We start from the raw sequence: 27,939 nt of genomic DNA on the forward strand, positions 1-27,939 counted from the left end.
TCATAATTTCTGCAAGAGGTACTGCTCCAGCATCAATGTAGTGGGATAACTCCGAGATATATTAAATATGCATTTTCCAGATATATTAAATATGCATTTTCAAGTTCACTTAAAGCAACTGACCAAGTTACCATGCCACCAATAAAGAGGCTGTTCTGTTTGATAAAAGGCACGCACTTTTCGGACTATCAACCATATGCGGCTATATATCAAAAATACACAATAGCGAAATATTAAACATGTATTTTTATACTCACAAAACAGCGCGCACGTCTGTATCCGGGAGAGTGGGTTGTTTCAATTCAACGTTCATCTCGTATATTATGACAAAATACTGAAATATGACGCCGTAATTGCGTTATCATTTTTTATCAAATGAAGTAATTTGTTTGAACATGATATATTTGATAGGCTATTTCTTTTCGTGACAATTGGGCATTGTCATCGAATGACATAGAGTAACGCTGTCACAAAAAAAAATGAAATTGCTTTTTCATTTTTCATGATAAAAAATGATAAATATACGTTTGAATATAATCTTTTTAACATAAAAAATACAAACGGTCACTTTAATAACATAATTTTGATTATCATAAAGTTAGTACAATATCAATCCGTTGATATCATAAACATGTGTTACTTAAATCATTTTGATGCATAATAATAACGTTAATATGAACTCATATAATGATATTTGGACATTTGTCCGAATGGTAAACGAGACTGGTACGAAATAAAGAAAGGAATTGTTATTGTATAAAGCTATATTTGATGCAAAAATTAATGTTTGTATTTTAAAAAAAAATTCTTTCAAAATGCTTGTATGAATTAAATATGGTAATTTATTACCTTGAAAGCGAATGGCGCATGCACAAAATCATTGCTAAATCCCTACTTTAAATAGCAAAATAATATTTTGTTCCGGAACATTTTATTCTGTTTACGTACATTATTCATGTGTATTAGATAACAGAGATAGTCTATATTACATCATTTTCGGGAATTAACTATATAATAATAAACCCAATATAATTTTACTGTTGATATATTTATTAAAATATTAAATATTTCATAATAACTATACATATGTTTACCCTTTAAGATACACATTGTTTTATTTACACTGTATAGTTACTACTAACCTCTCAGTTGTTAGTAGACCTTTATCCAGTAGGAAGACGAATGGATAGGCCTATTTTATAAGCGTTTTTGATTTGTAGGTAAATGTGGTTTTGATTTTCAATTCTTTCTTGTTTTCCATTTTCAGGGACTGAAGTTTCAATCAACGTTAATCGTCCAATATCAGGACCTTTTCTGGTTAATATCAACCTTGAAGGTGAGGAACCCGTCATTTCCGGTTCTGTCAGTGATTTTTATACGTCATCAAATATATTTCATGACGTCACACAATTCGGCCCGAATTATTGGCTGAACGACAACAACCGAATCGCATGCGCATCAGGGCCGTTGAAAAGGAACGGTTTTCACGTGAGACGATACCTGCCGCGAGCAAGCGACCCAGTTTTGGCTGATGCATATTACCTAGATAGGCGGCTTCTGAAGGCATCTTCTTTAGATGAGTTCTTAAGTGATTTGGAACAAAGAGAAAGGTAAAGCTTGTTAAGCAGAGTGATATTCTTATTAACTTAAAAAAAAAAATATTTTCAAAGTACAGCAAACAACATATTTGTGCATTCTGTACCTTTACCTTGGTTCATTCATTAGTATTAGACTAACCTTATCTTCGAGGTTTCTTAAATTGAGGGTAAGTTCCGGTTTGACACACAGTATCAGCCTCATATAGATATGGGCATCAGGCCGTATAGATGTGTGTATCAGGCCGTATAGATGTAAAATATTTTATATTTAGACTTGCCTATTCTTTTATAAGCATAATTGAGCCACGTCACGACAAAACCAACATAGTGCGTTTGCGACCAGCAGGGATCCAGACCGGCCTGTGCATCCGCTCAGTCTGATTAGGATCCATGCTGTTCGCTTACAAAACGCTATTGCAAGTAAAGAATCGGATAGCGATCAATGGATGCGCAGTCTGTTCTGGATCCGTGCTGGTTGCAAACCCATTTGTTTTGTCTTGGCACGGCTCATATGTATTCGTTTAATTTCATAAATTTTGTCAACTGAAAACGGCATTTTCAGTTTGTAAGAAAAAAATGTATAAAAGTAACACGATGAAATCATAGGGGCTCAACTGAGGTCCAAATTCGTGAAAAATGAAATCTTACTCAAAACCAAACGAAAATATGCCAAAATTTCTAAAAGAATAGAAACAACCAGAGTAAAACTGAAATTCGTTTTTTGTACGAGTTAAAGATATATCTTATGAAATATTGTTAATATCTTTTCACACAGTAATATTAGGGTGTTCTCGTGATATTACGGTCAATTGTTAAAATAGTTGTTTTATCATTTAACGTATATGATACTGTGCGTTTAGAGAATAAAAATGTTGTAAGTTAAGGAATATAATGCTGTAATTCTAAGTAGGGTTTTAACAGTTTTGTAACGATATGCTATTCACCATAATACAAAGACCTCGGTCCCTTTAAGGACAAGCCTTTTCCTATAGCCAATTATTCGGGATGTACTTTTTTCCTATAGCCAATAATCCAAGATATGTATATAGCTGTACGTAGTCTGTATATTAATTATAATAATATGAATTAATTTTACGCACAGTTACGTTTATTTTGTATATGATTACACTCCAAAACATATTTGATGTGAAATTATAGTAATCTCGTGCGTGTTTGTTCCTAAAAGATAGTGTTTTACGTATTTATACTTCAAGTAATTGTATACGATTTTGAAGCACGTCTCATCAAAGAAAAACAAACTTTGTTTAAAGACTTGAAAAGAGTACTTCACAACTTGAGCTATGTACGAAGTGTTTGTTTAAATTTTTACACTTCCAAGATCTATTTGTCGATGAATAAATTGCGACTTCGTTTTCTTTTCTAACTTAAAATATTAGTGTCTTAAGTAGTTGATTAAGCTGAATTTTATAATATTTTTTCGTACTCATTTAAACTAACCAGGGAGCTGCAGAGCTCCAACCCCCCCTCCACCCTCCCTCCCCCTTACAAGTTCAGTCCCCTACATCGCTTAAAAATAATAGTAAAAATATATATAAAGAAAAGTACAGAAATTAACGATCTGTTTAAATCAAATTTTATACAAATGTATACAAGGTTCTGGAAATGAATAAAATGTACTTTATATAATTTGAAAGTCCTAAAAATAGAAATAAAAGGATAAACAATTATACAGAAATTAAGGATTTGTCTGAATAAAATTTTATATAAATGTATAGAAGGTTCTGAAAAAGAATAAAATGTACTTTATATAATTAAAAAGTACTATTTTCATAGCCAGCCTTGTTGAAAATGGAATTACGGTATTTTTTTCTTATCTTAACATATTTTATAACATTCATGTTGCAATGTGGGCCTAAAGTTACTTAATATAATTAGTTTTGTTAACGTTTGCAATATTTATTTCTAAACACTTAATCATATTTTCATAAAATAACTATTGTCTAAAATCTGGAGGCATGCTGCTTTAAAAATTCATTTTGAAAAAAACAAGACTTTGAAAAGTAAAAAAAAGAGCGTTATTGCACAAGTTTGATAGTATACAAACGTAAATATTATACAAATAACTAAGTGTAATATACACCCTTCACATTCCATACTGGTTGAACATTATGCAAACTCCATTACTAAATTATACTTTATTCTTATTCACTGTTCAACATTTTATCATAATATTTTTTTACCATTTCAAAAACAAGTTTATAATTTAAAGCACTCCATTTATACTTTCAACCTTGACTTATACATATATATAATAAGACATATTGTACAATGACCACGTGACCGGTAACTTGCACATATGTATACACATATATTAACGAATGATGAGCATTAAAGCTGCACGCCTCACGATGAGTCAAAATATTTCAAGGAAACATGTACTAAAATTTAAAGAAAGGTAAAAACATTCGGGATCCAAGTTATATTTTATATGTTATATGCGGTTTAAGACTGACTGCAGTATTTTGTTACTATATTTCTACTGCGTTACTAGCTGTTTGTGAATATGTTGACGACTTTTGGGTAATTTTCATTGGTTGTAAGTGCCGATTGCAATATGTTTATTACTTTATTTGTTCACCTCACAATATTGTACTATTAAATGCATTTCAAAATTTTTCATGAAAATTAACATGAATCTGGAGGCGTGCTGCTTTAAGGTCAATCATAGTACATCCACCACTTCATAACTACGCTAACTACAAATGAGCCTGGTGATATGATCACTTATGACTTTATTTAGTGGTTATTGAAGGTGTCTTAAAAGCCCATTGGGCCGGGTGTATTTAATATTTTATATCATTTGATTTGTAAAATCTGTTTACACATGTCACTATCATATATAACTTACTTACTTATACACTTATACATGTACATGCATGTATATACATTATTTACAAATGATTGACATCCAATATTGTTGACATATGTATACATGTGCATGTAAAATCTGTGATATACGATAATTTCGTAATAAGAAGCATTTTAAATCCCAGGTAAAATATACGCAGAAACAACAACAACGAAAAACATAAAAGCTAATTAATAGCAAAGTGAAAGGACTTCAATTTTAAGAGCATTGGTAATTACCCTGTCAATAAAAAGAATAAAAAACTCAATTCATAACAAATGTAACATATGTAAATGAAATAACAAATACCGTCATAAAACCGGAATTGTAAATATTTATTTCAAACCGTGATAAAGTTATGCATTACATGTTTAAAAATATATCTTGCTATGTATGAAATAATAATAATAATAATAATAATAATTATAATAATAATAATTATTATAATAATGAAAATAAATAAATAATAATAATAATAACAATGATAGTAATAATAATAATAATAATAATAATAATAACAACAACAACAATAACAATAATAGTAATAATAACAATAACAAAACTAATAATAATAAAAAATAATGATGATGGTGATGATGATGATGATGATGATAATAGTAATAATAATAATAATATAATAATAATAATAATAATAATAATAATAATAATAATAATAATAATAATAATAATAATAATAATAATAATAATAGATCTAATAATAATAATAATAATAATAATAATAATAATAATAATAATAATAATAATAATAATAATAATTCTTATAATAATAATAATAATAATAATAAATAATATATAATAATAATAATAATAACAACAACAATAACAATAATAGTAATAATAACAATAACAAAAATAATAATAAAAAAAATAATGATGATGATGATAATGATGATGATGGTCATGATGGTGATGATAATAATAATAATAATAATAATAATAGTAATAATAATAATAATTATAATAAATAAATAAATAATAATTAATAATTGATAATGATAAATAATAATAATGTTAATAATAATAATAATAATAATAATAATAATAATAATAATAATAATAATAATAATAATAATAATAATAATAAATAAATAATAATTAATAATTGATAATGATAAATAATAATAATGTTAATAATAATAATAATAATAATAAATAAATAAATAATAATTATTAATTGATAATGATAAATAATAATAATGTTAATAATAATAATAATGTTAATAATAATAATAATAATAATAATAATAATAATAATAATAATAATAATAATAATAATAATAACGATAACTAACGTGTCGAATTCCGACTCTTAATTTAAATCAGGGATCTTTTATCATGCCAAAATCTTAATAGAGTCACCAACGGCATTGACACTTACATGTATGTCACACATTTTTGGAATTCAAGTACTAATTACTAAATTGTTTATTATTCAATTTAATTGTCACGATAGAGAGTATTTCTTAAGGCGATTTGTTTCCGTACCGTGTTATCGATAACTTTAATCGGGTGTTAAAATCTTAAGCTCGCGCTAAAAATAGAACCGGAGCGTGACGCCCCGATTATTGTTTAATTGAAAATCTTTTCATAGAAAGACGCTAACAAAGTAAAATTCAACCGCTCAACTGGCTAAAATAGTCCGTAATATAAGTGACAGGTAAATAATTACATACATGCTGCATTTGCTGACACAACTGTTAAAACTGTAAATCTTACTCTAAACGTAAATCTTTTGAAAATATTTTTTACGTGTGACAAGAGCAAGATTTTTTTTTGATTTTTATTTTTAGTTCACATCGTGACGCTAAATTTTATGCTTGTGGGTTTTCCTCTTTTTAACTTAAGGATTTTTTTAAAGGCTATTGGATTATCACACTATGAAAGATTTTATCATAGAAAGTAAGTAAAGTAAAAAATATTTTACATATAATACACGTTCATTTTGTTATTTCTTTTAAAATTATTCTTTTGCAAATTTGATCTGATTCTAATACACTACTATACGGTGTTCTGTGTGGACAATCGTGACTTTTTATTTAGTCTGTACGGTACGATGGTGAAAATCGTACCATCGCGCTTTCACCATCTTACTATCGCGTTTTCACCATCGTGCCTTCACATTTTTACCATCGTGCAATCGCGCTTTCATCATCGTACCATCGTGCATCGCAGGTACAGTCTAAATAAAAAGTCAGGATTGTCCAAACGGAACACCGTACTACTAGGTGATTGTTCTTATTAAATTAACTCCTCTGAGGTGATGCTTGGGCGAAAGCCTAAGGTCATTGACTTTAAAACCATTTACCCCTTACTGTTGTGGGTTCGAGTCACGAAAGGGACTTTTGAGTATTTTATGTGAGGAAACCATCCAGCTAGCTTTAAGAACGTCAGTGATTCTACACAGGTGCCCGTTCTTGCCTTAAATAATGCTTGGATCACGAGGGGTTCTCACTGGTGAAGATGGAAAGTCGCTATATGTCCTATACTGTGTTGAAAAGTCGCTTTATAACGTTCCTGTGACGTTTTGATATTTAAAAAGTAAAAAGGACTTTGCATGTCTAAACCAAAGTTTAAAACCCTTCGGAGAATAAAAATACTTATTTGTATAAAAACCTTTTTAGAAGTTGTTTTTAAATTTTATATTTATATTTTTTAGCACCAATTCCCAAACGAAAAACAGTGTTTTTGGCTTAAATAGGGTAATTTTTCACTGTCTGAGACCTCAAAAAGGGGGGGGTCGAAAAGCCGTCAAAACACGTCTATATGAAGTAAAGGGTTAAGGCGATTTGTTTCCGTACCGTGTTATCAATATCTTTAATCGGGTGTTAAAAACTTAAGCTTGCACTAAAAATAGAACGGACCGTGACGCCCCGATTATTGTTTAATTGGAAATCTTTTAATGAAAAAAGTAAATTCCACCCACGCAACTGGCTAAAATAGTCCATTATATAAGTAAATCTTTTGAAAATATATTGACATGTGCACAAGATCAGGATTTTTTAATTTTTATTTTTAGTTCATATCATGAACTAAATTCTTTACTTGTGGCTTAAATACTCTTTTTATCTTAAGGATTTTTTTTAAAGGCTATTGGATTATCACAACATGAAAGACTGTATCATGAAAAGTAAGTAAAGTAAAAAACATATTTTATATATAATACACGCTCATTTTGTTATTTATTTTGAAATTATCATTTTTGGAAAATTTTATCTGAACCGTTATTCTAATATACTGCTAGGTTAATAGCTGCATGATTGTACTTAAACTAAAACTACTCTGGGATCATGCCTGGGCGAGTGCCTAAAGTCGTTGGCTTCAAACCACTCACACCTAACTGCTGTGGGTTCGAGTCACGACAGGGAATTTTGAGTGTATTATGTGAGGAAACTATCCAGCTAGCTGTAGAACGCCAGTGGTCCTACTCAGGTGCCCTTTTGTGCCCGAAATAATGCACGGAAAGGCACCAGAGGTCTTCCCACCAGTAAAACTAAAAAACTTTGCATGTCTTAAGAGAAAATTTAAAAAACTAAAGAGAATATTTTTTTTTTTTGTATTAAACTTTTATAGAAGTTACAAAGTAGAAATTTGGTTTTTATTTTATATTTAGGCTTTGCAAATTCGACACTTTGAATGTCCATAGATTCTGTTTATTAACTCCTTAAAATATCTTTAAGTCTATATGTAAGGCATTTTAAACTCCTTATAACGAGTTAAGCAGTTTTCTTAAAATTTTAAGATTTTGCAACAAAACAAATGAAAACATCGCCATTTTTGACCATGCAACCACATGCTTCGAGGACAAGTTGTAAGGAAAATGACCGTGCGACCACATACACGCTTAACAGGATTCCTTTTCTCATACGAGAAAGGGACAAAGAGTTGTCCGCCCTTTATATAAAGGACAGACTGAAAATATGCACTTTCCTTATTGTTGTTAATAAGGTGGCTAATTTTCATAGATATATATTGAAATAATTTATATATAACAATAGTAAGCAAACCAAGCGGGTTAACAGTTTGCGTCCTTTTGAGTTGGCTACTATGATATTTTTAAAAGATCATATATAATTTATTGGAACATTTTGAATTTACAACATTTTTTTTTCATCGTCTTTATATTAACGAATTATTTTATTTTTACAATGTCGACAACGGTGCAGACACCAAGCAACGACAGTGATAATAAACACAGGCAACTCTGCTTGTAGGTGACAGGCTGACACAAAATATAAACTTTCTGATCTGAGATTGGATTTTAATTGAATTTTTATAGAATAAACGTCTCGGCGAGTTAGACCCATCTCAAGCTGATGTATTATAGAAACGTATACAAATGTGTTTTATCACCAAGGGGCTCTTTGCCATAAATCATGGTCGTCAAATTATTAAACCGACTTATATCACTTTATTTACAACCAATTTTTTCGTACATCACAGCAAATACTTTCCTTACTGAAAGAAAGCTTGTCCGCAGATCACTTACATAACTGACATAATACGTATTGCTAAATTTTTGACATTTAACGATGAAGGAAAATGGTGTGACATTTAACGGAAAAATATTCTCAGACATTTAGAGAGAGGCCTGCGATGTTTAGCGGCAGTTGTGACATTTAGCGGCAGTTGTGACATTTAGCGGCGGTTGCGATATTTAGGGACAATAACGTGGCATTTAGCGGCAGTTGTGACATTTAGCGGCAGTTGTGACATTTAGCGGTGGTTGCGATATTTAGGGACAATAACGTGGCATTTAGCGGCATATAACGGTGCCACAGTCTACTTGTAAGATATTCAGCGTGGTACATTTTAAATGGAGACTCCGTTTTAAGATTGTTTGTCACTTTCTGTTGTCTTTTATGGTAAAATTTCAGCAACACGTTTAATGCTGTTCAAAAAGAATGCATATTTAACTCCTCCTTTAAAGTTGCATACCTCCAGATGAGTCAAAATATTTCAAGAAAATTAAACTTGAGAAACATATGGACAGTAAAAAAATCAAGATTCAAAAAATAATTTATGCGATTCGTGACTGCTTTTGCATTATTTATGTCACATGTCTACTGCGTTATTAACGCAGTCAGGCCTATTTCTTTTGCATATTTTGACACCATTTTTGGTACTTTATTTGGATTGTTTGTGCAGCTTGTTACTTTGATTGTTCACTTTACAATATTTAACTTTTAAATACATTTTCGAAATTTTCATGAAAATTAGCACGACTCTGGACGCATGGTGCTTTAAGAATCAATTATTTTAAAGGTCGTTTTAAGTTTTATTTAAAGTATGAGCCTATTCGGTTTCTTATCTTATTTTTATTTTTGCTTTTAGGCTAACACAGGAACAGCAAAGTCAGTCACGTGATGTAAATTTCAACCAATTAAAATCTTCTCACATTGAAAGTTCATCTCAAGTATCTCAAGTATACAGAGCAGAATCTTTACATACAAATAAAGCTTCGAAAATGTCCGAAGCACTCGGTAACGGCGAGTTGAACCCGGGTTTTGACATGAACGAAGTTGACACGCAAAGCAAAGAGGAACCAGATATTCAAATTACACGATTTGGCGGGAGAGATGATGACGAGACCGCAAAGGGAAATGTAACATTAGTTATAGATGGTGAACATGATCACGAAGTGAAAGAAACAGTTTCAGATATTTTGAAAAGGAGTCAAAGGGATAGCGAAATCATAGATACAAAAGACACACGGATATTTATACCTGAACATAAATACACTGGCTTACATGAAAGCGAGGTACTATTTTTTACTACTTTAAGATTCCTTAATAATACTACACGTATGTAACCTTTATTTTCATTGGTCATTCGTAATGTTAATTTAAAACCTTAATGCACAGCTAGCATACATTTTAGAAGTATCTTTCATCGTTCCTTTTATTTTTTGTCAAATATTCGTAGAAAGGCATCATGTTGTATTGCACTTATTCGTTTTTAAGGATTTTTACCGGTTATATTGTTGGGTATAAACTGTTGTTATGCAGCATTGTAACACCGCACTTTGGGGTCAAACGCACTTTGGGGTCCGACCCCAAAGTGCGTTAAACTTCGCACCGCACTTTGGGGTCAAACGCACTTTGGGGTCAAAATCGAGAAATTGACCCCAAAGTGCGTTAATATGCTACATATCAACGCACTTTGGGTTCCAGAAGTCTAAAGGTGTAATCTGAATTCTGCTTAAATACTGAGAACTAACTTATTTTCGATCTTCGACATTGAAATATTTGAGGTGGAGTTCAAGATGGCGGTCAATACTTTGATGATGCTTAAGTGATAAAAGTTTCATCAATTTTACCACTTAAAATATCCAATAATAATAATAATTTGTACATATAACAAAATTACGGTGGCATAAAAGTGACATTTGCATTTATTTTTATCTAAGTTTTGCATACATATTTTTATTTAAGTTTTGCATACATATTTTTTTCAGTTTTGCATTCATATTTTTTTTTTTTTGAGCTTTGCATTCATATTTTATTAAAGTTTTTCGTACATTTTTATTTTGTTTTTTCGTACATATTTTAGCCAATCAAAACAGCCTTCACATCTCATAACAACCCATAGTCGAGTATAAAACTAGCACAGCTAGTAGTTTGGTCACATTTCGGCCCATTTTTTGGAATCGGCCCAGTCGTTTTTGGCCGCGCAAGTCTGGTTTCGGCCGACCTTTTTCGGCCCATTTTTTAAATCATATGTATTTTATATAATTAGTGTATTTTTTTAAAATTATTATATTAGTGTCTATTTGGAAAGGGCTGTTGATTGGTGAATGAATATGCACCACTCAACCCCACCCCCTGAGTATAGCAGGGGGAGGGGCATTGACTTTAAACCAAGCCGACCATTGTAAAATCTTCGCCCTGCGGGGGATATTCAGATAATAACATTCCTGCCTTATACCCCCGGAACAGCGCAGACATCACACGATTCTTTTTTTAACCCGCACTCCCCCGGGGCAAGGGAGGTGGTTACAAATGACTGGTGTATTTCAATAATGCACAATAAAAGATCTAAAGAGGTCCTTATATTCCACTGATTTAGAAAAAAAAAATATATATATAAATACATGTATATACATGTACATGTATATATCAGAGACATAGATACTATCTATGTCTCTGTATATATATATATATATATATATATATATATATATATATATATATAATATATATATATATATATATACTAAAAAGTGTTATTATCTTTTTGATAACTCCAAAAATTAAAATGTTGGTATTTGCAAATGGCGTTTGCAAATGGGGGTACTGTAATTTACAGATGGCGAAGTGTTTGTAAATGGTGTTTTACAAATGGCGTAATTATCCAAACCTCTACTTTGCAAATGGCGTCATGTAAAATTATGTACGAAAAAAAGTAAAAAACAAAACAAAAATAAAATATGTACCAAAAACTCAAATAAAATATGTATGCAAAACTAAAATAAAATATTAAAAAGAATATGTATGAAAAACTTAAAAAGAATATGTATGCAAAACTAAAAAAAAGTATGTATTCAAAACTAAAATAAAAATGTATGACAAACAAAAAAAAAAAACAAAAACAAAATATGTACGAAAAAAAAAAAAAAAGTATCAAAAACAAAAAAAAGAGTTGCAAATGTCACTTTTTTGCCACCGTTCAAAATATTTTAGTACAGAAATCGTGTATTCCTAAAGTTTAAAGATGCTGCGAAAAATATCCCGTTCTGTCAGTCATTTACTTGATAACTTTTGGTGCCATGTTGAGCTCCATTTATATGTAAGGAATGAAATAAAATGCAGTTAATATTTTTTTCCCCTCCGTAACAACCGTTCGCCAGATGCTTTTTTAATGGGAAATCTTACATACTTCTTTAGAAAGATGAATTTTATAAATGTTAAAATAATGGTATCAGAAATATAAGATGCTTGTTACCTGAATAAAGTAGCGATAAATTGTGAAATTATTTGTCATAAAAGTAGTCAAAACAATGTAGTATTTGACTTCCATATAAAACATGTAAACTACTTATCACTATAACAGTACTGTACTCATCATTGTCAAAAAGCAACAGATGAAAAAGATGGTTCAGGTTATTGGCCAATGTGTATTTTTTTGATAATATAAAAGAACATCAAAATAAAAAAGCTGAACAAAAACAAATAAAAGCATAATGGGCCTTTAAAATGTCATTTTAAACCTCGGGGAGATCGATACCCCACAATCCCCTCTATACCCCCAGTGAAAATTTTACATTATTCTGAAGCTCGCTCTTAATGTGCGACTACTTAAATAGTTGAATTTATACCTTTGTCTATGCTAAGACTATCATATTTCTGTAAAATGTGTAAATAACAAACGGGAAAATGATGCATTTAGCTAAAAACAATGGAGTTAATGAAAGGTGTACATTCTTTTAAAATAAATGGAAAATTTTAGAAAAACATATTTTAAGCTTAAAGCTGCATGCCTCCAGAATGAGTCAAACAATATTTCAATAAAATCAAACTTGCAGAAATACGTTACTACGATTATGGATAATGTAAAATGAATTCAAAAGATTCATAGTAATATTATACATTGTTATGTGCGGTTCAATGACTCACCCCCCCCCAACCCCGAGTTTTCAATATTTACAAACTATATTTCCTACTGCGCTTACTAACGCATTAAGGGCTATTTATTGCATATTTTGCACAAACTTTTGCGTAATTTACGTAAGTTATAAGTTGCCATTGATAATGTGCAAATTGCTTCCTTTTGCGCTTTATTCCACAATATTATACATTCAAATAATTTTCCACAAATTCTTCATGATGGAAAATAGCGTGAATCTAGGAGGTCGTGCTGCCATTGATACAAATTCTTTTTTTGGTGATTTATTTTGTGAAAGTTCTTCCACTTACTAATCAAGACCCTATTGATTCATGGCACATGTTTTGTGTCTATTTAATACCTTGATTTTTGCTTTACCATTGGCTTTGCACTACACTATATCTATTTAAAACATAATGAACATAAATTTTCTCTTGACCCCAAAGTGCGGTCGTTTGCCTGATTGTTGAAAAAATGCATACTATGTACCTGTTTTTAACGGCATTTATGGCGCCGTCAAAGTTGCGCAACCCAAGTGCACGTAACGCACTATGGGGTCCGACCCCAAAGTGCGTAACGCACTTTTGGGTTCGACCCCAAAGTGCGTTTGACCCCAAAGTGCGGTGTTACACAGCATAACACTCATTTAAAAATTCAGGTCATATAAGGTGACAGTGGTTTATATTTGGTCATACAACAGGTCATAAAATCTATATATTAACAAAAATATATTGAGGAGAATATTATAAAAGTTGTGCCTACAAATAAATACGTCTATTTTTTCTTTCATTGTACAATTTTTTTTATGATACGTGTATATTTAAGTGAGTACGTTTTAGACGTAGGTACTAAGCATTTTCCAAAGGCAAATATCATACACAATTTTCAATTATTATGGAAATGAACCCGTTTTCATATAGAATATACATCGATCGCCGATCCGGGGCATAACATCCAATTCATGTACTCATAGTCAGTTATCTTGACAAGGTCAAAGTGAGATGTGGTCGCTATTTGTATCGAACAATTTTGCTAAATATTCAAAACATCGCAAAATGAAGCGTCTTACCTTATTATAGTTATGTGTCAACATCTTTTTTCTATCAACCAGTTTGATCAAAGTAACAACAATGCGAAAAGAAATACATACAATGTATCCATAGACGGAAAAGGCGATTACGAAAACACTGTACAAAGTAGCACTGAAGATGTGAAAATAAACATCCAAGACGAGGGCGAGATTAAAAAGGTACTTTGTAAGATTTAAATACTTAAATGTTTGAACTCAACTTATTAACGGTTTGGTTTAAGGGTAACTGATTTACTGTATTCACTTATATACATGTACTCCTTAATTTAAAGATCCTGTATGTTGTAATTGAGGTTGCATACCACACTTAAATTGAAATTAGAATATATATGTTACAGGAAATACTTTTATTTAATATTTTATAATTTTGTTGCTTATTCTTGTCCTATTTTTTTGTTGACTTTTTTTCGATTTTTTTACGGCCAGTGTTGTTTGAGTTACTCTTTTTCATTCCTTACTTTTTTCTTTTTTGTTAGTTTTTTGTTTCTTTTTCTTCTCTTTTGGGTTTACAATTTTATTCGGTTGTTTTTTTATTATTTTTTTTTTTTTTTCTTTTCTTGTCCTTTTTTCTTTTTTTTTATTTTATTTTGTATAGTTTTATATCATTTCGTGTTTTACTTCTTTTTTTTTTTTACTGTTTTGTTGTTTCATGTTTTTTTTTGTGCGTTATGTTCTTTTTTGCTTTTATTTTGATTTTTCTTTATTCGTTATCTTAACTCTATTTGCATTTTTTCTTTTCTCTTTTGTGGTTCGGTTTTTTTCTGTTTTATTTTATATTCGCTGGTTTAATCTTTTTGTTGTTTTCACTATTTTTTTGTTAATTGCGGTTTTTTTTTTTTTTGTCTATAAGGACTGTTTGCAGAACATGTTTTTTTTCTTTTTTCACTTCTTCCTGGTGGTTATTTGTTTTGTTTTTGTTGGGTCTTTTTATTGTCTTGCTTGCATTTCTGTTTTTGGTTTATTTCGTAGCTTATACTTATTTTTATTTTTTTTTTCTCATATGTTTTGTTTTTTTTGGTCGTAGCTTTTTTGGAGGTGTTTTGTCTGTTTCTGTTGTTTGGTTTATTTCTTTTCTGTCTTTTTTATTGTTTTTTTTTTTCTATTGTTTTTGGTTTTGTTTACTTTTTTTCTTTTTGCAAGTCTTAGCATTGTTTTTTTCTGTTCTGTTTATTCGATGTATTTATTTTTCGATTTTTTGTATTCTCTTTGTTTTTTTTTTAGTTTTCTATTGTTACCTTTTTTTGTTTTTTTGCTCTACTGTTTGGTTCTGATCCTTTGTTTGTTTTTATTTGTTGTGTTGGTTGTTTTGCTTTTTTATGTGTTGTTTCTTTTCTTCTTTTATCTGTAGTTTTTTATTGTTTCTTTCCATTATTTTTTTTTTTTGATTTTTTTGGACTCATGTTTTTGCTGTGTTTTACTGATTTTTATGTTTTTGTCTTTTTTGTTTTCTTTTTCTTTTTTTTTTTGTTTTTGTTGTTTTTTTTATTGTTGTGTCATCTTGTACTTTTTCGGTTTCATTTTTTTTTTTTCTACTTTCTGATTTCTTTGTTTTTATCTTCTTAATTTACAACTTATTAGATCAATCTTTTGTGTTTTTTTGTTTGGTTTTTCCTCTTTTATATCTCTTTGATTATGTTGTTTTCTTGGTATCAGTCCATTTTTTTTGTTTTTGTTATCTTGGAGTTTATTGTACATTTCTGTTACGGTTTTTTTTTTTCTGTTCACTCTTCGGTAACATTTATCTTTTTGTGTTGCGTTAGTTTGGTTTTTTTGATTTCTTATTCATAGTGTTATTTTCTTGGTTGTTATCTTTTTTCTATTGTTTTTCTTATCTTTGTTTTTTTTTTTGTTTACTTTTATTTCTTTGGTCGTGGTTTCATCGTTTTTTTTTTTTTTTTTTTTTATCTTCGTTTTTCTTTTATTTTTATCTCTTTTGGTCACTTTTTCTTTTTCTATCTGCTTTGGTATTTTTCTCTTATTTTTTTTTTCTTTTATTACTTCTCTTTCTTCAATATTTTTTTTACACGTTTTTATCTCTATTTTTCTTAGTTGTTTATTTGTTTTTTTTTTTTACTCTGCTGAATTTTTTTTTTTTTATTTATTCTGTTTTTTTTTTTTCATTTTTATTTGTTTTTGATTTGCTTTGTTGTTTTTGCACTTTTTATTACCTTTTTTTACAATTTTTTTATAACATTGTCTATTTTTTTTTTCTGTATTTATCTTTTGTTTTTTGAATTTTTTGTTGGTTTTCTTATTATTTTTGTTTTTGGTGTTATTTCTTTTGTCTACTTGTTAATCTATCAATCCCTGCGAATTTTTTTATTTTGTGGGTTTCAGTTTTATCTTATTCCTGTTTTTGAATAGTTATTTTCTTATTTGTTTTTTGTTTTTTTTTTTTTATTTTCTTATTTTTTTCTTAGTGTAGTTGTTTTGTTTCTGTTTTCTGTTCTTTTTGTTTTTTTATTTTTCATCTTTGTTTCTTTCTCTGTGTTTTTTTTTAATGTTTTTTTGTTTTTTGTTTTCTTTCGTTTTTTATTTCATTTTTTGTTTTTATTTTATTTTGTTTGTTTCTTATTTTTCCTTCTTTTTTTTGTGTTTCTCTTTTTTTTTTGTTGTATTTCTTGTCTTGTGTTTTTTTTTTTGTTTTTTTGTGGGTTTTTTTTTTTTTTTTGCTTATTATTTTGTTTTTATTATTTGTTTTTTTTTTTAAAATTTTTTTTTTATTTGATTTGTTGTTTTTTTTCTTTTTTTTTTTATTCTGTTTATTTTTTTTATTCTATATTTTGTTTTGTTTTTATTTGGTTTTTTTTTCTTCTTTTTTTGTTTTTTTAATTTACGATTTTGTTCGGTTTTTTTCTTATTTCATTTCTTGTATTTTTCTTTATTACAGCTTTTTGGGTTTCTTCTCTCCTGCTTTATTTTCCTTATCTCTTCGTATCCATTCTTTCCCGATTTTCGTTTTTTTCTGGGTGTTTGTTTTTATTCTTTGATTTTACTTGTGCTCGGGCGTTTTCTTTGTCATCCTCTTTTCGGGGTGTTTTCCTGCTTTATTTTCCTTCATTTCTTGATTTCCTTGGTTTTTCTCTCTCGGTTTCTTGGTTCCTTGTCTTTTCCCCCTTTTATGGCTGGTTTCCTTTCTCTATTGTTTTTCTTTGTTTGTTCTCTTACCTATTGATTTGTGTGCTTTCTTCTTTTTTCCCTTCTTTACTCTTGATTAAACCCCCGTTTGTATTTTTTGTATTTTTTTTTTTTATAGTTTTTCTTTTTCTTTTTTTTTTTTATTATGTTTCAGTATTGTTTATCTTTTTTCTTTTTTTATTTTTATTTGTTTTCTTTTATGATAGGTTTTTTGTTTTCTTTTTTTTTTGTTGTTTTACTTTGGTTTCTTATTTTCTTTTGTTTTTGTTGTGGTGTTTTGTCTATTTTTGTTTGTATTTTTTTTTTTTGTGTTTTGCCTGTTTTTTTTTTTTTATTTTTTCGTTTTGTTTTTTTTTCTTTTTTTTTTTTGTTTTCTCTTTTATTTTTTTTTTTTTTTCTTTGTTTTGTTTTCTTTATTTTTTTTTTTTTTATTTTTTTTTTCTTGATTGTTATTTTTATATTTGTTATTTTTCTTTTTTTTTTATTCACTCTTGTTGTTTCTCTTTTTATATTTTTAGATTCTTATTTTAGTCTTTATAATTTTTTTATGTTTATATTTTTTATTTTTTTGTTTTTTTTTTTTTTTTTTGTTTTTATTTTCTATTTTTCCAATCTTCTTTTTTTTATGCTTTCTTTTTTTTTCTTTTTTTTTTTATTACTAGGTTCTTTTTGTTTTTTATTTTTCTTTTCATTTTTTTTTTTTTTTTTTCTTCTTTTTTTTTTTTTTTTTTTTTTTTTTCTCTCTGTTTTTTTTTTTTCAATGCCCTTATTTTTTGTTTTTTCTTTATTTTTCTTGCTTGTTTTTCTTGTTGTTTTTTTTTTTCTTCTTTTTTTTGTTTTTTTTTACATTCTTTTTTGTTTTTTTTTTTTTTTTTTGGTTCTTGTTGTTTTGTGACCACCCCATTCCCCACCACTCCCCGATCCTCCATATTCTCATATTTTTACATTGCCACTGCAAAAAAATAAACCCCCACCCACCGTACCGGTTTTTAAAACGGGGGGGGGGGAACCCTTTAACCAAACCCAAAACAACAAAACTATTTTCAATTTGGGTTTTTTGCTTTTTTGTGGGAAAAGAAAAAAATACATTTTTTTTCCCCAACCCAAAAAAAAACTTTACATGTAAAGTGCAAAATACTAATTCACTTAATATACCGAGTGCATACAGAGCAAAATGACCAAAATATGAGCCGCGTCACGACAAAACCAACATAATTGGTTTGCGACCAGCATGGATCCAGATCAGCCTGCGCACGCGCAGTCTGATCAGGATCCATGCTGTTCGCTATCAGTTTCTCTACTTGTAATAGAGTTGATAAGCGAACAGCATGGATCCTTTATCAGACTGCGCGGATGCGCAGGCTGGTCTGGATCCATGCTGGTCGCAAACCCATTATGTTGGTTTTGTCATGACACGGCTCATATAGTTTATGTACAAATGGCAAATGAATACATTTTCGGAAACTTAGAAATTGTATCAAAAATTTAATGTTTTGGGAAATGAAAATTATAGGCCTAATGGGCCTTTAATGTATCAGCAAAAGTGTCTCAAAAATGACTCAATATGTCTTAAATTTAGAGAAATCCCGTTTCTCTCCGCTGACCAAACATTCAGGTTTTCTTTTTTGTTTCACAGACACCGGCAAAGTACAGTCAATCAGCACCAGTATTGGTGTAACGTCATCTGGTAATGACTTATGGGCCTTTAATGTATCTGCAAATGTGTGTCAAAGCTGACTCAATAAATATGTCTTAATTTTAGAGAAATCTTTGTTCTTTCCGCCGAACAAACATTCACTTTTTTGTTGTTTTGTTTTACAGACCCCTGCACATTATACACAATCCGCGCCATTAAACGGCGTGACGTCATCTGGAAATGGCAGTAAAAAACTTGCGAGGTCCGTTCGTATGTCACTTAAAAAGGCAGAAAACCCCCCACCCTTGGATGCAAAGTAAGTGCTTATTATACACTTTTATAACTTGTGTTTTATTATAAATAATGATAATGAAGAACTCAGTATTGTTGATAATGTCTTGCTAGTTTCTATTGTTTTCCCGATGAATTATTTTTGCAAGATGCGCGATATCAATGATTCAGCAAATGAATTGAAATGATATTTTACGAGTAAGGCGTTCTATATGTGAGGAAGGGTGCGAAATGTGCAGTTTGACACAAGACAGAAATTAGGCCTAAAATAACGTTAGACAAAGTCCGACGAACTTCCAATCCTATAAAGAGGTTTAAATTGATTTACGTTCATTTTATTGTTGATAATAGAAACGATGTTGCTGATTATTGTTGTTTTATGTTAAATTGTTGTTTCACCATTATCATTGTTGTTTTTGGAAGCTGATGTGAAAGAACAATCTTTAATAATTCTCTAGAATCACGGAAATGCCATCTTAACGTGGAAATATTAAAACGAGCGAACCATCTAAGATGAGTATTTAGAACTAAAGTATCGTCCTCTAAGCGAGTAAATAGTATCATTTTCTGTCTCGCGAACGAACGGAAAATCTAAAATTGCAGTAATGCCTTCCAAACGTTAAAATACTAAAACTTAGTGTCTCGCGGACTAACAATCTAAGATAATTATTTGGAATTGCAGTAATGTCATCAAACCATGAAAATATTAAAACTTGTTATCTCTCGAACGAACAATCTTAAATAACCATCCAGAATTACAGTAATAGAAATACAACTGTATTCCCCGAACATTCACTTAAAACGCAAATTTATTTGAATTTTGTACTCCGTTAGACAAATTTATGCAATAATTTTGAACCGACGAAAAGTGCAAATATCCTATAAACGCGAAAATATTAACAATTTGCTCTCACGATCTGACAATTTCATATTATAAATTGTACTAATTTTTGCCCTCTCTCAAAAACGTGGACTTAAGTACATGATCGTTTTATATAATCATTTTAAGTACATTTAACCTTATAAAATAAATAACTAAATGACTACAAGCAAATATATCTTGAATAAATTTAATCAATGTTAAGCCATTTTAAACGCTTTTCAGCTACTAATAAATAATTTATATAGGAATATTTTACTCTCAAGATTCTTAAAAAATTAAAAAGAAGAAAAAAAAGAAAACAGAAAAAAAGAAAATATTTTACATCATCATAATTTAAAAAATGTAATACACAGTATAAAAGTTATTCACACAGTATAAGTTATTCAGTACTTTAAAAAACAAGTTGACCCACATTTTTTTATATATAATAATGTTTTAACTGAACGCGTTTAAGTCACAACGTATTAAAAATTAAGACTTTAATTCAAATGCGATCTGTTTCCCGTTATATTTGTTTAAGAAGACCTTTTAGTGTCGAGGACCTGTAGTAAATGACTTTTAAATTAAAGTATGGTAGCAAATGTGGGACACTGCTCGCGTCTTTGGCAGTTGGAAAATGATGTATATTGATGAAGGATTTGTAAGCGTTTGATTGAAACGTATTTCATCCAAACGCTTGAGTACGTACTATTATATTGCGTGCATTTACACATGTCATTTAAATTAAAAAAAAATGAACACAGTTACTACATAAAATATTCTGTATCTTTGCTTATAACCTGGAACAGAAGTTCAGTTACATATGCAAAACATTAATTCAATATTTTCTTACAGGACCATATATTATAGAGTTGTACATTCAAACCATCCTGCCACAATATATTTGTTTGTTTTTCTTTATTATAATAATTTTATAAGTCTAAATATTTCATTCTTTGACTGGCTATTTTATTTTCTTCGTTTGTTTTTATTTATTTATTTGTTTAACATTACAACCATTTCTTTCACAGCTTTCTCAGACGAACATTTCACTTTACAGAAGATCGAATAAAAGGACGAAACCTTTTATATATGAAAATGGGTCCTTTAACGTAGGTCCCTATCAAAGGGCACACGCATGTATTGTTCAAACACACGATGTATTCCCCCCCATGTGAAAAAGCTAACTTGTCTCGTGTTTAAAATACCAACAGTATGTTTGTGTGTAAAGGTGCTCCCCCAGTCGATGATTCGTAAAAAGTCGGCTCTATTCGTTACTTTCCGTATATAATGATAAGTCATAAAGCAAGGTGAGCAGCAACGCTTATGTAATATGTATAAAAACAAACGAGAGCCTGATAATTCCGAAGGTCACGACATTATCATTGATTAATGGCATAAGATGTATTTTTTCAAATATTAAAGATTTCTAACGAAGACTATATCGCTACTAACTGACGAGTTCTAATTGACTAATATAAAGTCATTTAAATAACGCATATTCCAGGTTTTTATTATTTATTTATTTATTTATTTCCGCAGTAATAGCTTAATAAGCGTTTAACTGACACGTTTGACTTAAAAGACGCTTGAAAAATAAGTTGTGTTTATTTTTAATTTGCGTAGTAATAGCTAAAAAAGCGTTCAACTTAAGCGTTAAATTTGACGTCCTGGTCCAAAAGATGCTAGGAAAAAATGAGTATTAAAAAGAACCGGAAGGTACCGAAAAAGAGCGGACTTTAACGAATTGTCGATAGATTGAGTACGAAACGAGCAATTACAACAACTAATTTATATATGTGTCACGAGTAGTTATTAAGTTACTTAATTAAATTATATGAACGCAATTAGTTTAGATCTAAATGCACATTTTTGATAGTTCAACAATCACATCAAGGCTTATAAATCACATGTGCACATAAATCGATCACTGCGTTATAGATAGTTATAGTTTTAAGCTTCATTTTTTTGTTTGTTTTTTATAATTGATATTATTTGAAAAGCGTAGATTAATAGTCTTATAATAGCAACACATGGTCACTAGATAAACACTCACAATTGTCAACATTCAACACCATTTGTTATGGTAAAATCACAAAGCACACAGAAAGCTATGCCTGATTAATCTCTGACGTCATAAGATTAAAATGACATAACGTCAGAAGTAAGGATGACGTATCCGTTCCAAGGGGCAGGACGTGAAGTGGTTGCACACTTGGTTCAAACGAGCGCATTGGTTGCAAACTTGACAAAATGGCAAACACGGCGTGATTTTTTGAAACGGGTGAACGAATTTTTGCCAGGCAAGTAGGTTTCTTTGTTATTTTGAAGTTCATTAGTATGTCTATTCCATAATGCAATATATATGCCACACTCGGTTAAAGGTTTCAGCATCCTAGATTCTGTTTTGACGAAGTTATTGAAGATATAAACTGATCATGTAGATATTTTGAAATTTGACATGTGACTGTTCTGGTCGGTTTTTTCCTAATTTATTCGAATTTGTAAGTTTTGAACTGCATTTAACAATAACAAAATGTGTTTCTGTCAATGCTGTACAAATGGTTTAGTTCGCAAGTCCGAAGATAACATTCAATACACAAAAATATATTGTTTAACCACATTTGTCAATGTCAGAATCTAGGATGCTGAAACCTTAAACCGAGTGTGGTATATATATTGCATTATGGAATAGACATACTAATGAACTTCAAAATAACAAAGAAACCCACTTGCCTGGCAAAAATTCGTTCACCCGCTTAAAAAATCATGCCGTGTTTGCCATTTTGTCAAGTTTGCAACCAATTCGCTCGCTTGAACCAAGTGTGCAACCACTTCACGTCCTGCCCCTTGCGTTCTATACAATCATGTCATGGATTGCCATTTTTTGAGGAGGGGGGAGCGAGTATACATACATTGTGCATACATTTTTATATGTGATATATGTTAAGGTAATACATACCGTTTGGTTGATAAAACCAAGCGAGGATTTGACAGGCCGAATGATTTTGTTGTTGTTGTTGTTGTCTGTTTTGATATAAATAGATCGTACTGTCAATTGTCAAATGTCTGGTAATTTCTTATTTCCACGTAATTAACGAATTTTTCTATAACCACATGGTATGGAATCACATTTGTGACAATATAACAATTTGTACGAAAATCCACTCGTCTGTCGAATCTTCTCTCGTAGATATATATAATAAATATAATTACATATAAACAAATGTAGGTAATATTAGAGAAAAACGATATATACTCACTACATATATTTACGTCATATCCTGCAGATTTTATATCATTAAGTAGATGGCGATTATTATTATTATTATTATTATTAATAATGAATAATAATAATAATAATAATAATAATTATTATAATAATAATAATAATAATAATAATAATGATAATATGAATAATAATAATAATAATATTATTATTATTATTATTATTATAATAATTATAATAATAATATGAATAATAATAATAATAATTATTATTATTATGATGATAATAATAATAATAATAATAATTATAATAATAATAATAATAATAATAATAATAATAATTATTATTATTATTAATATTTTTATTATTATTATTATTATTATTATTATTATTATTATTATTATTATTATTAATTTTTATTATTAATATTATTATTATTATTATTATTATTAGTAGTAGTAGTAGTAGTATAATTATTGCGCCACACGATGTTTTATTTTATTAGTGGGTGGGTTTTTAAGCTTTGTTGCACAAAACTTACTAAAAGTAGGCAACGGAAGTATCGTTGTTTTACAAGATCACTTAAGAAATATATGTATTACAACTACGTGCGCATAAAGAAGAAAGCAAAAGGTAAATTGTATGGAGACGATGGGACACCAAAACGTTGACGTTTTGATTTTTTTCTGAATTCATAATGCACTTTAGATCAATGCAATAAGATTTATAAAAGTGATAAAGATTTATATTAAAAAAGGTTGTTTTAATTAAATTTTATTTTAATTGACTAAAGAGCGTGGGAAATAATGAATTGCACTTGAACCTGCTAATTTTGTGTAATGGGTTCGCCCAGCCTGTTGAATTTGGATCAATCCATTTAATGTTTTAGGGATGTTTATATCCAAACACAAACAAGATAATAAATTGTCAATAATAGCTGGTCCAAATTCATGTATGTGCAGAAAGGTTGACTTTAAATGGGCGGCAAAGGCTAATTGCCAGCTTCAACAGATAATGGATTAATGTAGTGTTACCCCACAATTACATAGATAAATCTATAATTTATATTCCCATACTATAGGCCCATTATGCCCAAGCAATGTTTTTTTGTTTTTTTTTTAACTTTTTATTTATATTATTATTTACTTGATTTTTATTATTTATTCTTTTTATGTCCTTTCATAGTTTCCTCACTGGCTTTGGCCAACAACCCGAACCCCTTTTGCTTTGTCGCCTTTTGGCAGTTAGGACCTTTAAATTATTTGAATTACATGTACGTACTTTGTATGAACGTCAAAAATACTACTTTGTTGATATTTAACTACCTTTCCAACAACAATTTTCACATTTATCGTTACTTTCTTCAGGTGATTAGCATCCCAAATTTATTTAAACTTTATAAACTGTGGCTTGCCTTTGCTAAAGAAGAAAATAGTTATATGTTTCCGAGGAATATTGTACCTTTAAGCACGTGTTACTTATACTTTATAATGTTTAAAGTTCTTAAATGAAACTTGTCAAGCGTCAATAAATTTGCTCAAGAATGTTATTATTATTATTGAAACTCAAATGAAATAATTTTATTGCATGAAACATGCAATGAATGTGTAAAGCACTTTATAAATGTTTAGTCTTTATGTTAAAGACAAAAGTCAATAGTCGATAAATTTGCTCAAGAATGTTATTATTATATTTTATAGTCTATCTGTAAAAGAACCCTGTCTACGGCCGAGATCGCCCTGCCAGAGTCGTAGAGTTACCAGCCTCCCAGTGTGGACGTATGCTTGTTTTGTCATGCTACGCTCCTTTATGATACTGTGATTCTATAATAGAAAAAAAGCTTCTACTTTCATATTGACATTTATCACACACCCATGCCGCTTTTGCGACTCCGTAAAAACGATATTGCACTACCGTTTGCGCTTTACAAACATAGCGTAAAGATGCGCTATATGTCAGCGATAGACTATAGGCGCGTCAATGAAAAAATGATTATTTTTCACTTTAAAAAGTCTTTATGTTTGGGTATGTGATAAGCAGAATATTATATTCGTGTAGGTTTATTACTGAATTGATTGAACTCGTTAAAAAAAATAATATTATGCTCGCAAGAGGCTCACAAAATATTATTATAAATGACTCGTCCAATAAATCCAGTATTGAACTTACACTCATTCAATATCCTGTATATACTATATTTTAATTCAGCATTAAACGAATAATGCTTTCCCCTACTTTTCATTCTTATTCATTCTGGAATTATTTAAGAGCGCCATTTTAAGTGTTCCGCTTAACTTGCTTTTTCTTGTAAGTCATCTAGTAAATACATTTAAACAGGGACATATTGTTTGTTTGTTAACAGTTTTGCTATACAAACAGTGTTTTTTTTCTCTCTTTTTTGTGTAAATAATACCATGTTGGTTGTGCTTTCAATGTGTATAAAACATAATTTTGCTGAACCTACTTTGTATATATTCCCTTTGCGTTTTTGCTTAATTTATTTCTCGCTATTATTTTATTGCTTATGTTCTTATAACTTTGAAATGTGACAAGATATTCTTTGAAAAAAAAAACAACAAAAAAAACAACGAATAAATATAAATAGAAATATAAAAGGCTAGGGTGAGTTTAGCGATATATGGCTGGTATCCACTTATTCATAATATCATTTCTATACCATATAGGGGTAGATTTGAATACACGTACATGGAAAAGCTGCTTCTTTATTTTTTTGTTCGCAGGCATAATACGTATACTTTGTATGTGTTGGGATGTATCAATTCTCAATTAAACTTTTATGATGTTTGATGATTGATTTCTATTTAAGCCAATGCTAGGGGTGTACCGGTGCTAGGGCGCGTGTTCGGTAATTGTATCTTTTAATTGCCAATACTGTATGTAAACAAGGCCAAACAAACCGACCCTACAGCATTTTTGTATTAATTTTGTCGTTCTTGGCGGCGTACTTTAAGGATTTCGTATTCTTTATACCAATGTCTATTGAAATGTAGAAATGTTTCTTCACTTATTGTGTTTTATACTGATCGTCTGCGAAAAAAAGAAGAAAAAAAATGTTCCCCTTATATTGCCAGATCATTTTTATTCCCCTTTATACTTCACGACCAATTATATTAACTCTAAAAACTGAACAGTTCTATAAACAAACCATTTTTATTTATCTATTCGTCAGTAATGACATAACGAGACCAAAGGTACAGTCTTTCTTCAGTATGAACGACTGGAAGTAGGTTCAAATTATCATTCTTCTTATTGTTCTATGTAGATCAACAACTTTCATAATTAATCGGATAAGATTAAAATACGTACTCACATTTTCTTTAGACTTTTATACTATGCTACTTCTATAATTCTATTCTTGCCTTTATACATGGATAAGATAGATGTATTTATTTCACACCAGTGTAACTAATTAAACAAAAAATTTGCATCATGTGATCTGCCGGTATAAATCATTGTATCCAAAATTATCAATTTATCATCGATTCCATTTTTCAAGTCCAAAACTTGCATATCAAATCCATAGTGTACTTTGTCTTATCTCGTTTTTTATTTACCGAGTCCAAAAATACATATCAATTGAATATTGTACTCGAAATATCAAAGTTCTATAAATTACTTAAAAGTCGATGGTGTGAAATAAAGAGGTCATTATACATTGTTGGGTACAATACCAATTATATTGGACTCGTACATACAGCTGCAAAACCTATAACATATCGGACTCGGCTAGTGCCTCGTCCAGCATTGGTTTTACAGTTTTTTGTATTCGCCCAATAGATTTTAGTATTGTAATTGAAAATGTAGAATAACTTCATGACACTCATTACTTTATTAAAATTCAATTATTTGGTAATTTCTCTACTTGCCTAATAGTAGGATAAGACAAAAAATCTATATCTAATTCTATTTATATATATTCAAACCTTATTTTTAATATTATAATACTGTTGCTATTTGCATGCCTCATATTCGGATATGTTCAATACATTTGATATTCGGATAAAATAAGATAATATTGTTTTTTGTGTATATCGTACGGTTTAACCATATAACCGATATGTTAAGTTCATTCGAAATCTGGACAAAATGACCCCATGTTTTATGTGTATCGCACGGTTCAACCATATAACATATATGTTAAATATATCAGATATTCAGACAAAACGAACTTCTTTTTTTCAACCATATAACCAGCAACGTTCAATCCTGTTAATAGGATTTGTGTGGACTTGTGTATAGCCAGGAAAGACATCAACATTGTCGCTAAATTACAATACATGTAACATGTTAAAATGTTGAAATTAGTGTACAAACTTAAGTAATGCATTTTCTTATAAGTATACACTCTAAAGTTATGCATTTTAATAGAAGGGAATACTATTAGGAATTCATAGTAGGAATAATGATTGGAATAAAGCAATTGATTCTTAATTTTTCTTTTTTTTCTTCATCTTTTTTTTTTTGGGGGGGGGGCATAAAAATACACATACGTGTCTTAATTCGACTTCATTCAATATTATACAACCTTTCAATATGGTAATGCTTTATGTTAAATTGTCATAATATACGACCTATATTAATTT

The 27,939-nt window shown here is 29.5% G+C and overlaps 1 protein-coding gene across 1 annotated transcript in view; it reads left to right on the forward strand.

The window, feature by feature from the left end:
- Positions 1 to 1,443: 1,443 nt before the first annotated feature.
- The window catches only part of LOC132745505 (NADPH oxidase 5-like), a 44,593-nt gene continuing 18,097 nt past the window's right edge, over positions 1,444 to 27,939 (forward strand). The window contains exons 1-6 of the mRNA XM_060734456.1: positions 1,444 to 1,610; positions 9,820 to 10,246; positions 14,201 to 14,338; positions 19,139 to 19,269; positions 25,036 to 25,113; positions 26,526 to 26,579. Of these exons, the coding sequence (XP_060590439.1) occupies positions 9,953 to 10,246; positions 14,201 to 14,338; positions 19,139 to 19,269; positions 25,036 to 25,113; positions 26,526 to 26,579 (695 nt within the window). The 5' untranslated portion in view covers positions 1,444 to 1,610; positions 9,820 to 9,952. The remainder of the gene's footprint in view (positions 1,611 to 9,819; positions 10,247 to 14,200; positions 14,339 to 19,138; positions 19,270 to 25,035; positions 25,114 to 26,525; positions 26,580 to 27,939) is intronic.

Source organism: Ruditapes philippinarum, unplaced genomic scaffold (assembly GCF_026571515.1).
Source record: "Ruditapes philippinarum isolate M1 unplaced genomic scaffold, ASM2657151v2 ctg7853_1_1_1_1, whole genome shotgun sequence".
NCBI classification, from domain to species: Eukaryota; Metazoa; Mollusca; class Bivalvia; order Venerida; family Veneridae; genus Ruditapes; species Ruditapes philippinarum.